Here is a 17,138-nt window from a genome sequence, read left to right as displayed (position 1 = left end):
TTGGGGTAGTTTGTGGTATATTTATGGTTTAATAAATTATCAAAACGTTCACCCGCTATATCGTGGTTCATTGTTTGCATCCCTGCTTTATTGCAGATTTCTTCAGCGATAATTTTTCGTTGGGTTTTGACAGTATTATTACTGTAATGTCCTCGTAAATAATAACTAAATAAATATGACCTAGCGACAGCGCTTAACGCGACAAAACCTCGTAAGTTGGGGGACTCGTAGTCAGGGTACCACTGTACAATTGTACATGCATGAAATCGGATTGCTTTAGTCAGCATTATGCTAGATATTAAGAGCCAACCTTCAGCTTTGTAAATTCGTTCATTCCCATAATTCCTATGGAAAGTTTTGAACTTTGAAAACTCCCAGAGTTTTGGAACCCTATTCACTGTATGTGCGCAAACAGCGAAAATCCGTGAATTATTAAAGCCCCCCCATAAAATGAGTTTGTAATTGCGTATAGCTCGTGCAAGATGGAGGTAAAGCACTTAAAACAGAGAAGACCATAAAGCATCAACACAATTCTTCTAACATGAACACATTCATGAACTCATGTTACATAAACAACTGTATTCAATAGATGGTACATGGTAAATGGACTGCACTTATATAGCGCTTTATCTACACAATTACAGTGCCCAAAGTGTTTTACAAAGCCTCACATTCACCCACTCACACACACATTCATACACCAGTGGGCGGCTGCTGCCATGCAAGGCGCTGCCAGGCCCACTGGGAGCAAATTAGGGTTTAGTGTCTTGCCCAAGGACACGTCGACATGTGGACAGTCGGATTCGAACCAGTTACCCTTTGGTCACTGGACGACCCGCTCTACCTCCTGAGCCAGTTGAATTATTCCTCACAAACAAACCACCTTCACATGAGGCTCATCAATAGCATTAGCTCGCATACTGGCCTCAACAACACTAGCTAGCGCAAACTGACGTGACATCACACACTGGCAAATGAACATGCACACTCGCACTTTTCAGCAAATAACGAAGGATAGGCTCCCGATAAAAATCTGTGAATATGCCGAAGAGCAAATATGCAGGGGTTCACTGTATTTACAACTGGTTGTAACCCACCGGACCCAAGTCCCAATAGCCACGCTGTGATGTGTTCTCGTCCAACACCTTGTACTCGGCCCCGTGCTTTTTCCCCCCTTACCCATGTGGCACGATCGGTTCCAGCGCTGGCGTGGGCGCTCCGTACGTTATAACCGCGGCGCCGCCGTTGCTTCCCTCAGCGCAGGTGCAGCCGTGAACAGCAGCGAGAGCCTCCCTCCGTCCTCGTCCATCAACGACATCTCATCCATGTCCACCGACCAGACCCTGGCCTCAGACACCGACAGTAGCCTGGAGACTTCGGCGGGACCGCTGGGGTGCTGCAGGTGACTAGCCGCCTGCCTGCGCAACCCCGCCTTCTTCCGCCGCTGAGGAAGAAGAAGAGGAAAGGCGAGGGTTAGGGGGCGCTATCGGAAAACAAACAGAAAATAGGAAAAATGTGAAACAATCAATCGGAGACGACCAAGCCTGCGTGTTGTCATGCTAAATAAATAAAAAACAGCAGCGGTATTTAAAGTTATACTCTTATGTGGATGATCCTCTAGTTGCTTTGCTTATATTAGCCCACGTATATTGCATACAAAAAGCAGCTTTGACTTGCATCTCCTTTAAACGTAAAATCATCACACTCTGGCTGGCTGCTGACCCCCCCGGCCCCCCTTCAAAAGGCCCCAAAAAGCATTTATATGCTCCTGTCTTTGTCCTCATCATGTGACCTATCTGCTGTAGTTTATCCAAAACAACCCTTAAAATGTGTATAAACACACCTCATCATGTAAATAATGTAATTGTGTACAGTTGAAGGGCAACCGGAGTGGGACTAACGGCCAGTATGCTGGAAGCTTCTTTTTAATTTAATTTCATTTTAATAAAATGCCATTTATTCCTTTTTTATTTGACTTTATTTCTCAAAAGACGAATCTAATGTCAACCTGAGCCACACAATTGCATTTTATTAACATGCTTGGCTTTTAATTGAGTATAAATAAATAAATAAATTGATTCATTTTTAAAAATCCAATAAATAAAGAAAATGTTTTTTTTGTGATTATCATAGGTTGACAAAAAATTATTCAGTGTAATAAAACAAAAGTCAAATAAAACTTAAATTACATTCAATTAAAATAAAATGACACTTTTTGGAGTGTATAATAATTAGATTTCTTAAATTCATTATTTTAGACTATTGATGCACCTTGCCACCTGAATTGCTCCTGCCAATTGCTGCATTCGTGCATGATTTCAATTCTAATTTGCAAAAAGTCACCGTACGCTGAAGCCGACTGTACGTGTCACATCCATTAAGACTATGACAGATGTTATTGGAGATCTGGTCTGGACAATTAGGGCTTACATTGCTGTGCAAAACTGTTTTTGGTGTAAAGTTCCTTTTATTTTGGCCTGCTGGACAAAGCAAATCCATTCGCCCCAAAACAGCCAATCACCACCTTGCATGTCATTGATCAAATTAATACAACATATGTTGAGAGCAATGCTTTGATTCTCAAGTTCCATGTAGTTTAAAGTTTACTGTGCAAAAAGTCCAAAAGCTTTATTGTATTAATGACCTTTTTCACTGCATTTATTTCATGTAAAACAGGAAAAAATACATTTAGGTGAGCATGTGGATGAATCAATAATATCACGACGCAGCGATACGTCACAATGTTTATTAAAACAACATAAGCATGATCATCAAAACAAAGCGCGTTGATACTGTATCGTGAAAGATAACAATGTGCTATATCACTGTACTGACATTTTGTCCCAACTCTAATTGATACAGAACCGCCAGAGATACTGCAGCAATACATTGCAATGTCAATATTTTGGTCATTGATACTGCTTTTGATATTTTGTCCCAGCTCTAATTAATACAGACTCCTGGGCGATAACGATCTGACACATTGCGATACCAATATTTTTTTCATTGATACTGTATCCTGAGACCATCAATGTCAATATTATTATCATTGATAACAATGTGATACAGTACGATATCGACATTCTCTCCCGCCTCTGATAGCTAGTGTGAGAGATAATAATTCGCTTCATCATGCTATCGATATTTTGTTTTGATACATTGAGATGTCAATATTGGTCAGTATTAATACCATACCATAAAAAAATAACAATGCTAATTGATACTGTTCAGTCAGAGATACAGTATCAATGTGATACAGTATCACAGGAACATTAATACTGTACAATGAGAGATAATTAGGAAATATATCCCAACATCCATATTTCGTTCCATCTAAAGTTCACACTGTATTGTGAAAGATAACGATGCAATATATCATGGTAACGATACTTTGTCTCATCTCTAATTGATACTGTACTGTAAGAGACAACACAATGATATATCGCGATACTGACACTTTGTCCCACCCCTAAATGATAGTGTGAGAGAGAATGATGCAAAACATCAAAATATTCATATTTTGAATCACTTTTAATTGATCCTGTACAATGCGATAATAATGTCATATGTCAATATTTTCAGAATTGCTACTGTACCATGTGAGATAACAATGCAATATATGACGATATTGAGATTTTGTCACATTTCCAATTGATAACATGAGCGATAACGCAAGAAAATATCACAATATCTAAATTTAGTATCACCTCCAATTAATGCTGTATCCTAACTGATAACCCTGCGATACATTACAATGTCGATATTTTGATCACTGGTACTGTACCATGAGAAATAACAATAAGATAATGTATCGTGCGATATATCATGATATCGACTTTTTTTTCCCCCACATCTAACCGATAATGTACTGGAAGAGACAACACCCACAATGTATGAATTTATTGATAAGTAATACTGGACCGTGAGAGATAATGATACAATATTTAATGATGTCAATACCCACACCCAACTGATACAACATGATACAGTGCAAGGCAGTATCAATATGTTGTACTGGTGCTCGCTAGTAAGCGCATCAATACCGAGTAGGGCCATGGCGAGACAAATAGGTACCATGAAGTGTGGGATAACGGCATCAAGGGTAGCATCCGTTCAGCGCCCCGTAAATCCACAAATCCTCCTGTCTAGTCTGACAGTCCATGAACCAGGAAGTAGCGAGCTAGCTAGCTAACAAACACAAAAAGACAAATATGACGCCTTTTCCGGCCTTGGTGGAGGTCTGCCCTCTACTGAGTAACATTCTAGTGGAAAATTGCTGTTATAATAACGAAATGAACAAATGTGATGGAGGCCCAAGACTACTGCACAGTATTGTATCCCTAAGATCACTTATTTTGTCTTGTTCTAGCTGGCAATGGCAAGTGCCTTTTGGTGGTGACAAATAGTATAATAGTGTTTCAAATTGCACGGCAACACGTCACATAACTTAATTTTGCCTTAAAACTCGCAAATAATTGGTAGAAACGTGAGGAATAAAAGGTTTGGGTTCACAGCTATTAAAAAGACCTTTTTCTGTTCTTGATCATTTACCTCATCGCATGGCTTTGCAACTACCTTGTGGTTTTTATTTGTTACTTTAAAAAGTTCGATATTCGCTGTTTAAATCAAGATAAAAATTTAAACAAACAAAACAGAAAAACACTCACCAGAGTTCCTAAAAAAAAATGGCCATCTTGGACGTACACCTGCAGTACCTTGGAAGGCCTGCTAGAGGGGGCTGTCTCCAGAATAAGCTACAGTATCGGTGTTGCATTCAGGGTCCGTTCGGTCGGGGCAATGTGTCTCTTTTTAATAAACAGGGTGCAACGTTCTTCTATACGCGCATTTTTTTTTAATTCTCTCTGAGACTTTTTTTTGTTGCAAACTATGGGACATTTTTAAACAGTTACACAATTCTGTATCTTTACATTGTCTGGATCACTTTTGTTTTTGTAGTATTATTTCCTGAATGTAAATTAGTCACCTTGTTGTTATAACTAAGACATTATTGGAGTGTTCTTGTTGTTTTTTTTGTTAATTAGTTAGTTTGTTTGTTTTTTTGCCAAAAAACGTATAAATATAAAATTATTGAAATAATAAATGGTGCATATTAAATCGATAAAAAGGATCGCAGGAAGCCATTATGGTGGCTCATGATTGGTTGAGCTGCGACAAAAGAGGGTGGTCCAATTCTCTGCGTGACAAATCTGATCCCGCCCCCTGTTGTTCCTAACTGATTTGACAATTGACATGTCAAATCATGGTGCTTTCTAGTGTGGTGAAATAAAAATAATAATTAAAAAAACATTTAAAAAAATGTAAAACATTCATTAAAAATTTATAAATAGAAAATTTAACAAAGCACCTCTATCCATTTTCAACACCGCTTATCCTGGTTAGGGTCGCGGGGCGCTGGAGCCTATCCCAGCTGACTTTGGGCGAAAGGCGGACTACACCCTGAACTCGTCGCCAGTCAGTCGCAGGTTACATATAGACACGGACAACCATTCGCACTCACATTCACACCGTCACTGAGTGGGAACTGAACCCACGCTGTACCACTATACCATCAGTGACCTTAAATTAAATACTACATGGAAAATAAAAAAAAAAAAGAATTACAAATAAACATGATAAATAGAAAATCTATTAAAAATGATTTGAACAAAATTTAAATAAATACCAGTATTACAAAATAATTCAATCAATTCATTCAGAAAGTAAATTTCTTCACCTTGAAATTTATGTATATTTTAAAAAAATTAAAATACATTAATTCATGTTTATTCCTTTTAAAAACAGTTAAGTGATATTTGAATTATTTATTTCATTTACTTTATATTTAAATCATTTTTGGCAACAAAAACAAAACAAAAAACATTTCCATACAAGACAAGACACTGGATCCTTGCTTGCTTGTCTGCACTGAATGTAAACATAGAGGCGAATCATTTGTCATCACAGTTTGGTTATGGTATGTGGGTGTGTGTGCGTGTGTGAGATTTGAAATAAACCAGCAAGTCAACACAATCGGAACAGAAAACGCAATTTTCTCAAATTCTTGTGTTGGTTTTTCCTTCTTTGGCGAATGACGACAAGGTGTTACGCGTGTGTGTAAAAAGGTGGACATCTTTTGTCACATTGAAATGTAGAAGTAAAATAAATATTATCAGGAGTGGGGAACCTGCAGCCTGCAGGCCAAGTACGACCCAGAGAGCACTTGATCCGGCCAGCCATGCAATTGTAAAAACAAATAAAACCATCAGAGGACAACACAGTTCCCCAGCCCTGATTGAAAACTGCAACAACTCTTAATTTTTCTCAAAAGGGATCTTTACATTGATTTAATTGTCACCTGAAAATTTTTCTGGATGCACGCTTTTGTTGTCATATAGCAACTGTCCAAGAATGCAATAAAAGCAGTCGCACGGACGGCGACACGAGCATCTTAACTAAAGTTTAACTAAATTGACGACATCCGATGTATAGATCATCTGAATCAGGTGATGTTCTTCAACAGTTTTCCTTCTTTTACTTTGTACTGTTTTCATCAATCATTCTGTTGAGTTGACAGTAAAAGTTTCCTGCTGGTGATCTCAAAAGCTTCAGGAAAATAAAAGTGTTTAACAATTGCAAAAGATAAAATAAAAAAAGAGAGATTAAAAACTGAGAGCTGTTACTCCAAACAAATTTTAAAGGAACTGTGTATGTAAAAACAAAATAATAGTAAGTAATGTATGTGATTGAAAATAAACAAAATCTTTGATCTTGGACAAATGTGTGGTCTTGTCTGTTGAATTTCGCATAACATTGCTGTCCAGTGAAAAACGAACAATTTTCCAATAGTTTTTTTTATTTAATTTTTCATTTTAATGCATTTTAACTATAATTGCTATACAGTATTCTATTTAACATTTATCTCTAACTGTTTTAAATACATTTCTTTGGAACTTTTAAATTGTAATTTAATGTAGTTCCTATTTCATTAAACATGTACAGTATTTCCCAATGTTCTTTTTGAATTCAAATGTTTTACAGACTTTTTAAATACATTTTTTTGTCAAATGATTTATTTTAATTGATCAAGTTTTAGTTTTTATTTCAAGCGTCTTTACCCTTTTTTTTTTTTTTTAGCTGATAATGAATTATTTCTCTGTAATATTTTAATATTCAAAATATTTTGTTATTTCAAATAATTGTATTCAAATTGTTTTTGTTGAAAATAAAATTTTCACACATTTGGGAGAAAATGATTTGGGGGGACTTGCAACACAGCAACATTGAAAAAAAAAGAGTGGAAAATTGCAATTACAGTTTGTTTAATACATTTTTATTCATATTAGTCATTTGTATAATCACTTTGAGTATCAAGTATCACATGTAGTTTATTCCACAGTAGTCCCAGTTCTTTGCCTCTCACCATAAAAAGAATCTACTGGTGAGGGAGACGCACAATGACAAAGTTTAACATGGCTCGGTAGGTGCTGCTGCTTTGGTTGGCAACACAGTTCAAACAGAGCTACTTGAGTGAGGCGTTTATGCCTCTTTAAGTCTATGTCGCACCCGGCGATTAACAGGGGCACGGTGTCTAATGGAGGGAAATACAGTATGTACAGTATGTAGCGACGCTAACATGTAGCCAACTAGCATCGGATGCCTGATTAGGATTCCCACATAATTTCCAGGCAGGACAAGCCCCGTTCCTGCGTCACAGGAAGGACAGGCTACGCAGATGTAACGAGATGACCATCCCAAACATGTATCACATTTCTACGAAATAAAAACAAAGAAGTAAGTTATGGTTAGGTTTAGGGAAAGGGTTGGGTTTAAAGTGGTTTAGGATAGGTTACGGTAAGGATTAGGGTGGGTTAAGGTTAGTGGGAAACATTTACGGGGCCACACTTAAGTCACATACGTCTTTTCCCATCTGGAATCACTAGGGCGTGTTCTACGGGGATACAGCAGCCAATCATAGTGCAACAGCGTGTGTCCTGGAGCCAGTAATATTGGAGCAGGGCGTGCCCTACCTGTGGGAATCCTAATAACGTCATCGGGACACATCTTTAGCAACTGCAATGACCAGCAGCAGGTTTAAAACTCCCCCCTTGTAACATACAGTTTGTTTGGTTGAACATATTATTAGAACGACTCCATTTGATATTTCATAGACACTACCTCACACACACCTTGCTACACACTTGCTGCTGCTTGTTTTTTGTTTGTTTGTTAGTTTGTTTTTGGTCATGAACCCGAGCACGGACAACAACGCGGAAGTAAGTGCAAGCACCTATACAGTGTGAACATTTACATACATTTAAATAGCACATTTAGGCAAATTCATTTCTCTTTATAAATAAGACATGCGTTCCCCTCCCGCGTTCTGCTTTATGTACACGAGCCTAACGGACAACTAGGAGAGAAGTCCAATGGTTTCGTACGTAGAGCCTCACGTAGCCTTTGAGAGTCTTTAAATAGCGCTCTATTGACACAAAGTCTCACCTTGACGTCACCCCAGGCGACGTCATCATTTACACCGATGTCTGTAATTATTGAATGAAAACTTTTCAATGTCACGTCAGCACTTCGGTAAGCGATATGCAGAGAGGACTAGCTAAAGGAGGCAGAAAACATGCTAGCAGAGGGAAAGGTTGATAACGAAGGCACAGAAGCATTTCTATCGAAGGCAGAAGGGACGTGAACAGGGAAAGGTTGCTAATGAAGGCAGAAAGGATGCTAAAAGAGGAAGAAGGGTGACTAACGCAGGCTAAATCGTTGCTATCACACGCAGAAGAGTTGCAAAAGGAATGCTAACAGGGAAGCAGAAGTTGCTAATAAAGGCAGATGCGATGCTAACTGAGGCAGAATTAAGGGATGCGAAAAGAGGCCAAAGAGTTGCTGACATAGGCAAAAGAGTAAGTTACGGAAAGGAAGGTTGCTAACCGAGGCAGAAGCGACTATTTTGTCGGTCCGCTAGCATTATCAGTCTCTCAGCTGACGTTTTTTCCATGTCCCTGTAGTTCCAATTCAAAATTTCCAACAAAATACTAGTGGACACTCGTGAACACAGTACATTTGGGTTGTTGCGATTCTGCTTTGTTGCTGACAAATGAGCTCACAATGCTAATTTTAAAAAGAATGCTAACAACAAAAAACAGCTAACACGCTGTCCGTACTATCTGTGCCAACACTCGTTGGAGCTGCTTCGTCATAATAGTGTGAGATTGCTTGTCTTACCAGGAGGACGAAAGGAAAATTTGCTCTGTTGTGCGCTAGCACCTCTCCTGCATCTTCCATACGCTCAGCGGATGCCTTTCTAGATTTGTGTAATAATTTATTCATTTAACCTAGATAATTGAGAACAGATTCTCATTTTCAGTGCCGACCTGACTGCCGAGTAAAACAAAACGGGAAGTGAAGTCGACAGACATTTTGCTCCATACCACCAATAAATCCAACGCTCGTACGATCGATCGGGAGCTGATCCTCGTTCCCCTCTGTTGTGAGTGTATTTTTTGAGCATCGCTAACATTAGCAGGCTTGGCCACGTAATCATCTATGGAAAGTTTGGACAAGTCATTGGAGTTGCTTTCATAGTAGCGTCAGGCTCCTTTTAGTTCCGAATCTTTTTTTTTTTTTTTTTTTTTTTTGCGATATGCTAGTGGAGGTGAAGACCTCACCACAGTTCATCACCACATCCGGCAGCCAAATCCCGCTTGGAGCCGTTGTGGTCTTTCTAGGTGTCCGTCCCGCCCACCTTCACTGTATCCAGATGGGGTTGCTGCGATCGGGCCGGCGGGGGTCCACGGTGGCAGAGTTGCTTCCGGTGGCGGTGAGGTCGCTGAAAGTGGAGAAGAACTGCTCCATCTCCTTCTGCAGCATGTGATTGCGGTGCTCGGCGTCGTCCTTGGCCCGCTCGGCGTTGCGTAGCTTGATCTCGGCCATGGTGTACTTCTTACGCTCCTGGTCCAGTTCTTCGTGCAGGCTCACCATCTCGGACTCCAGGTCCAGGTTGCGCTGCTCCAGGCTGCAAAAGGCACAGTGGTTGGTTAACATGGGATAGAGAAAGTATGAAGCCTGAAGAAGATCATAGAACCTAAGAGCATTAAACTTCATAACACCCAAGACTCCACCTAAAATCATAGAAATACATTCCAGGGGCTAACTTTTCTCATCCTAATACTGTTAAATACTAGTTATCTAGTAACAAGTTAGCATCATTCTTTGCTGTTCAACTTGATTTTCTTTGAGTTTCACAAATGTATTCTCATTTTTGTTTGGACTGGACTGTTTCGCATAAACTGATGAAGGCTGCTCGAATGACGGACTAAGAAGGCCAGTTATGATCCATTCAATGCCCTGAGAACGTAGTCACATCCTTCAGCACAAACCGTGGTCTGCATAATGTCAGGAAACGCCTACTTGAACATCTGAACTTTGTTTGGGGACTTAAAATTGTGCTGACAACCATTTAACAAAAGTTTGAAAATGGTTGGTTAATTATAAACAGCCACATTCCCAATTATTCCCAAATTATCCATCCCCCCCAGTGAGTTATACAGGTGAGTTATGGGTCACATTAATGGTGGAACAAGTTTTAAAATGACTTATCTTGGTATCATTTTTGTCATCTCACAAAAAAAACTGTGGAGACTTTTTGACTGTATATCCATCATGTATTCAGTATGTTAATTCCAAAATTTTGTAATGCTGCTTAACTAACTAAATAAAGGGCGATGGAGATGGTAATGCCTTGGGGGAGGGGCGGGTACTATGTTTTTGTAAATGCATCTGTTTATTAATCATTGAAGTCTTATTATTTTGTAAAATATTTTTAAAATTGCAATTGTATTTTTTATATATATATATATATATATATATATATATATATGACAAAATATAATTTATATATACATATGTATATGAAATAATAATTTATATATGTATGTATATTAATTTTTTTCAAACATTTGTTACTGCATTTAAAAAAATATTGGAAAAATATTTTGTATTCTTCAGGTAAGAACCTTTATTGTATATATTACTATTATTTATTTATTGTTGTGGATTTTACAATTTGTTTTTTAAGATAATAAACTCATTTGAATGTATTTGATTTAAAAAATAAGATTTTTGGGGGGGTTTTCTTTTAGTTCATAATCTCACCTCTTTATCCTTGCCTCGTATTCGGATTTCTGCTTGAGCACCTCCTGTTTGAGACTCGCCACCAGGCTGTGAAGTGCACTGTGTCCTCCTACCGCTCCCCCTCCTCCGTCGTCCTTGCCACTGTGCTCGCTGCTGTTTCTCGCCGCCACGTCCGCTCGCGTCGCCTCTCTGCCGCTGTCCCGGTCCTCGTCCACGCCACCGTCCCGGTTAGGGCCGTCCAGGTCCTGGTAGTGGCAGCCGTAAAAGTCCTGCTCGGGGCAGGTGGTGGTCGAGGAGCGGCAGGACGTGGAGTTGTCCGGCAGGGAGATCTCGCAGGAGGACGTAGACCAGGTGGCGCTGTCCACGCTCTGCTTGTCCTCACAGTTGCTGCTGAGACACGCCACGTGGGCCACGTGGTTGTGCTGCAGGTTGTGAGGGTTCAGGTGCACGTTGTCGTACGTGGACAGACGGTTCTGGTTGCAAGTTTGATCCCCGTTGGGGTAGTCACGCGGCCCTTTTTTTGCCTCCCGTAACGTGACGCATCCGTTCGGTACGCAAAGACCACCGTGGCCGTTCAGGACCGCTGCAACCGCGTCAGGGCCGGAGACTCCCATCCGAAGAACCCCGTTGGAGTTCCCGCTTCCTGTAACGCCGCCGGTGCCCATTTTTGTGCCCGAGCCCTTCCGTGTCCCGTTCCGGCGCCCTGGTAAGCTCCCGCCGCTCATCAAAATCTGACACTTGTCCAAGTTTGGCTCCAAGGAGGGTGGCGAGGAGCTGAAAGATCCGTTGGTGACAATCCCGCTTCCTTTACTGAACGCGGGATTCTTTTTAACCGTGAGCGGCGGGCTCCGGGTATTGTCAAAGCGTCCCGGAATGTTCCGAGGGCTGGCGGAGCGCAGGGAGCCTTGCCCGTCCTCGTGCCGGCAAGGAGAGTCCGCCGCCTCCCAGACGCACTGGCGCACCGCCTGCACGTTGTTGTTCTCGACGTTCTGAGCCACCGTCATCTGAGCCGCGGGTCGCCTCGGCGAGTCCACATTGTTGTTGGTGGCGATCTCCGGCGGCCCGGCGGGACTGTCCTCGTCCCGAGGGAAGAGCGTGTCGTGCCGGCCGATCAAAACCGCCATGAGCTGCTGGACCAGGACGGTTCCTGCCGACACGAGAACAATCAACTGTCTGGCACGGAAACCTCTGGGTCTGGACAGCTTTCAATACAAACCTTCCATGATGGCAACTGGATCTTCCACTTTTGGCCTGAGGATGTTTGGCCCAAACACCGTGGCCAAGTTCTGCACGCTCATTTTATTCACTCCAGAATATGACTGAACTTCATCAAGAAACCTAACAAAAAAAATTCTTTTAACATTGTGATTTTTTTTCTTCTCATAATATGATTTCGTTCCCAAACACAGACGACTTTATTCATATAATTTTAGGACTTTCTTTTTCCTAATATTAATAAATTACATACTTATACTCATAATATTTAGTTTTTCTCCCCTTATAATGTCAGGACTTCTTTTTATAAAACAACAACAACAATATTCTTATTTGTTTTTCACAATATGATTAAAACAAAATTGTTGCTAACATTGTGATCTTTTTCCTTCTCAAAATATAATTTCTTTCTAAAAAAAAAAGGCCAATTGTAATTTTTTATCATAATTTTAAGGCAACAAAAAAACAACTTTATTTTCACTATTTTAGAAATTCTTTACTCCACCCCACCCCCCTAAAAAAAACAAAAGAAAAACAACAAAAAAACAAATTTTCTTCTTGTAATATTGTGATTTTCTGTCTTGCAATAACAAAAAAAAAATCCGGGTAGTATAATTTTTTTCTTTTGTCTTAAAAAAATAATTCATGACTTTTAATGTAATGATATTTCTTCTTGTCATGTATTCATTTTCAGAAACGCTTTCCTCAAAGTATAAAATTTTTCTTGAACAAAACCCCCAAAACATTATTGTTATCATTTTAATTTCAACTTTTCAACTTTATTCTTGTGATGTAAACACATTTCTCACATACTATTCAAACTTTATCTTTACAAGTTATAACTGTATTCTACCATTGTGCCTTTTTGTCCTCATAAAAACAATTATAACTATTTTCATTCCATTTTAATTTGAGAACCTTTTCCTTGTAAATTGTAAATTCTTGTAATATTATTATAAACTAAAATGTTATTGTTCTTATATTTTAGTAGGTTTTTCTAAACAACAATTTTATTTCTGTAATTTTGATATATTTTATACATCTAAAAAAAACAACAACTTTATTTTTGTAATTGTAGAAGACATTTTTATTGTCATACTGTGATTTCATATTATAGCTTTTTCTAAAGAAAAAAAAGATTTAGTCTCTTAATCTAGTGACTTTTGCCTCATAAATAATACAGTATTACTTTTTTATCCCCACAAAAAAAAAGCTTGAATCTTGCAATTTAGAATGTTTTTCCCCATAGCATTACAACTTTTTAGAACTAATTACAACTTTATTCTTGTGCTCTAGGACATTTTCTCGCATATTTTGCTGATTGTAATGTTTTTTCCAACCCCACTTCCCACCACTCCAACTTGATTTATGTCATTTTAGGACTTTTTTCCCGCATAATAACCCCAGTTTTTCAGAACCAATTGAGACTCAATTCTCATCATAGACAGTACCTGCAGATGTACTTGAGAAGGTTGTAGTTGACAGGAGGTAGACCTTCCACAAGCTTCCTCAGCTCCTTCATACCCTGCGTAGCAGGGACAGCACAACTTCATCATGTGGGTACATACGGCTGAAAAGCATCCCCTAAAGACCGTCCATCTCACCGTGTCGTCATCGTCCTTGCCGAGCAGCTTGGTGCAGGCCAGGAAGTCGTCGTACTTGTGGAAGGGGACGACGGGTTCGGGGAGTTCTCGCAGATACAGCTTGAGCAGCGACGCTACTGTGTGCACGTCTGTGTTACTGCATAGACAAAATGTACGAAGGGGGAGCCGTCATTTGACAAGTTGTCTTGGTCAGGCTTTACAGACTGAGCAATTGTAGGTCAAGAATGCATTGTCACAGGTACTTGCACAAAAAGTTAAGCACTAGCCTACTGAGGGATGGTAATTTTTTTTTTTGGGGGTGGGGATTCAGGGGGTTGCAACACCCTCGCCGGACAGTGTTTCTTTTTCTTTTTTTCTTTTTTTTACAAAAAACTACTAAATTGCAGTCAGAAGAGATTGACGTTAAGATGAGGGTTTCTTCTTGTTTTAATAGTTTCAATATTAAGGCAAAAACCACTACAGTCAAAATGTCAATTTTCTGTACAAAATACCACTAAATTCCAGTCAGAAGAGATTAAAGCAAGGGTTAGCGTTTATTGTTGTTCTAATCGTTAAAATGTTAAGCAAGCACCGACTGCAACAGCCAAACTGCCAGTTTTCTAATGTTTGTAGGAAACATGAACAAGTTCCAGTCAGAAGAGATTAGTGTTATGCTAAGAATGACCCTTCCTTGTTTTTCTTGGTCAAAATGTAATTTTCAGCTCTTTTTTTCCATGTAAAATTCTACTCAATTGAGTATCATTTCTATTATTGATTATTATGAAGCTCATTCACGTTCTTTTTCCTGTCTGTAAAAATAGAAAATACTACTAAATTCCAGTCAGAAAAGATAAGAATGAATCTTATTGTGTTTTATTTGAAACTCACTAAATTGAGTAGTATTTTCATTCTTTCTTATTAGTATGCTTATTCTTGTCATTCAAAACGCCCACTTTCAACTCATTTTTGTACAAAGTATTATTGAATTCCAGTCTGAAGAGATTATTTAGTTTTACTTTGTCCATGTTGCTTTCTGCAGCTGTGATGCAAGTCAACCTGTGCAATTATGTGACATAAATTGAGTATATTTGGCATAAAGTATGTTTTACATGTCAGGGGCTTGTTCTATTTATGGTTATTGCAGGAGGTGTGCAGAGGTTGCTGAGATAAGGGGAAGTGTTGACTGTTGGTCACATGACAAAAGAAGCCCACCAGTCAAACAGGGGCTTCTCCCCGCAGTCGAAGGCCTCCTGCAGCTCTTTGACCAGGTTGGCCTGTCCGGGAAGTCTGAAGAGGCCCTCCTCATGAAGCCCCCGCTGGCGGATGAAGTCGGCGCACTGCTCCACCAGCATGGGCGCCATCTTGTTCCCGTAGCGACGCTCGTACCGCACCGTCTCCTCCAGTTTCTGGCCAAAGATTCCTGCAATGTTAACGCCAGAAGAAGGTCCAAATGTAAAAAAGACAGCCCCAAACAAACAAAAACTATACCTAGAGGCATACAATGAATAACTACTTTTTTTTTTAAAAATATATTGGAATAAAACAAGAATACCCCAAATAATTTTTTTATGAAATTCCAGTGGAAAAAGACAATTTAGTTGGACCAGGAAACTCTACAAGATAGACAATGTACACCAGGTGGTGCTGTTTTTCTCTCTTTATTTCTAATATGTATTTTATATTCAATACGATACATACAATTCAATGCAACGGTACAAGCTGCTGACTTTTGTGCAGATGGTGTGGGTTCGATTCCCGACCACTTGGCCAAATTTGGTTGGGGCGGGAAGGGCAGCCAAATATAAACATGAATAAAATTCTACAAATTATAAAAAATAATATACATTTTGTGAAGTGTGACTTCAGACTAGCAACTCGTGACACGTTTGGATTTTTATTTACAAAATTGTAGCTGGAAAATTAATTAGAATTTACAAACTATGCAGACAGCACAGGGGGCTGTAGTATTAATTTCCCCTACCGTTTCCCGCGCAACAAAACCCTATTTGATCAATTTGTCTAACTTGGTTCATTTGACACAAAAGCAGCACTGAATATTTTATTATAGTAATGCAGCAAACACCTCACGCGATGTCTTGTTGTTGTACTCACCCCTCTTGTAACCGACACACTTTGTCAACTTCACCAGGAAACACTTGTTGATGAATTTGCGGTAAGACAACACACTGAAAGTGCCTGAATAAAAGTGCCAGCATTTCACCATTTGACCCACACTTAAAAATAAATAAATAAATAAATAAGGCCAAGAAACAGTCTAGCTAATGACTAATGTGCGGGAGAGCCATTCTCCTCAGGCTTCCTAATGAAAGTCAACCAGCATCACAAACAAAAAAAATAAAAATAGAAAACCTTGAAGATTTGTAATATTGTTTACAAGGAGTGTAGGTCCAGCTGACTGAATAGTGAGGAATGTTTTGAGCCGAAAAGAAAAAGGAGGTCATCCTTGCAGTTGTCCTAGTCATAAGTCTCGGAATGTTACCCCAGGTCACATGTGACGCCCGTGTGAGTGTGTGAAACCAGCACAAATGTATGATTCATAACCACTTACAATGTAAATGCTTGAAATCACATTTTGATACATGATTTCAAGATCACCAACTGCTGAGCCTGTTTGAAGTCAGTTGCTAACAATAACAGCAGCACCCACCGAGGCACGTAGTCTTTGTCAGATGAATTCAAGTGAGTCTTATGAAAGTGGATATAATAAACGTTCTTACATGCTGAGTCTTGACATTTTTATGCATTTCCTCATAAAAATTACTATATATATAATAATTAATTACTAGTATATATCCATCCATTTTCTGAGCCGCTTCTCCTCACTAGGGTCGCAGGCGTGCTGGAGCCTATCCCAGCTGTCATCAGGCAGGGTACACCCTGAACTGGTCGCAGAGCACATACAAACAAACAACCATTCGCACTCACATTCACACCTACGGGCAATTTAGAGTCTCCAATTAACGCATGTTTTTGGGATGTGGGAGGAAACCGGAATGCCCGGAGCAAACTCCACACAGGCGGGACCGGGGATTGAACCCGGGTCCTCAGAACTGTGAGGCTGACGCTCTAACCAGTCGGCCACCGTGCCGCTTACTAGTGCGTGCGTGCGTGTGTGTGTGTGTGTGTGTGTGTGTGTGTGTGTGTGTGTGTGTGTGTGTGTGTGTGTGTGTGTGTGTG

The 17,138-nt window shown here is 39.6% G+C and overlaps 2 protein-coding genes across 16 annotated transcripts in view; one reads left to right on the top strand and one right to left on the bottom strand.

Moving 5' to 3' along the window:
- Positions 1–6,766, top strand: part of mapk10 (mitogen-activated protein kinase 10) — a 41,719-nt gene extending 34,953 nt beyond the window's left edge. For 6 of the 9 annotated variants that reach the window (XM_061697662.1, XM_061697660.1, XM_061697661.1 and 3 more), the window contains one exon: positions 1,264–6,766. In XM_061697662.1, coding sequence (XP_061553646.1) covers positions 1,264–1,406 — 143 coding nt within the window. In that variant the 3' untranslated portion in view covers positions 1,407–6,766. Of the gene's footprint in view, positions 1–1,258 lie in introns of all 9 variants that reach the window. The other 3 variants (XM_061697667.1, XM_061697665.1, XM_061697666.1) reach the window with 3 other exon arrangements.
- A 601-nt stretch (positions 6,767–7,367) lies between these two features.
- Positions 7,368–17,138, bottom strand: part of arhgap24 (Rho GTPase activating protein 24) — a 58,954-nt gene continuing 49,183 nt past the window's right edge. For 6 of the 7 annotated variants that reach the window (XM_061698190.1, XM_061698189.1, XM_061698194.1 and 3 more), the window contains 6 exons: positions 15,153–15,360; positions 13,962–14,097; positions 13,809–13,882; positions 12,359–12,480; positions 11,164–12,289; positions 7,368–10,024 (listed from right to left, as the gene is read on the bottom strand). In XM_061698190.1, the coding sequence (XP_061554174.1) occupies positions 9,757–10,024; positions 11,164–12,289; positions 12,359–12,480; positions 13,809–13,882; positions 13,962–14,097; positions 15,153–15,360 (1,934 nt within the window). In that variant the 3' untranslated portion in view covers positions 7,368–9,756. The remainder of the gene's footprint in view (positions 10,025–11,163; positions 12,290–12,358; positions 12,481–13,808; positions 13,883–13,961; positions 14,098–15,152; positions 15,361–17,138) is intronic. The other variant, XM_061698191.1, reaches the window with a different exon arrangement.

This window comes from Phycodurus eques, chromosome 15 (genome assembly GCF_024500275.1).
Source record: "Phycodurus eques isolate BA_2022a chromosome 15, UOR_Pequ_1.1, whole genome shotgun sequence".
NCBI classification, from domain to species: domain Eukaryota; kingdom Metazoa; phylum Chordata; class Actinopteri; order Syngnathiformes; family Syngnathidae; genus Phycodurus; species Phycodurus eques.
The sequence above is the reverse complement of the archived record's forward strand: the minus strand, read 5'-3'. Positions and strand labels throughout refer to the sequence as shown.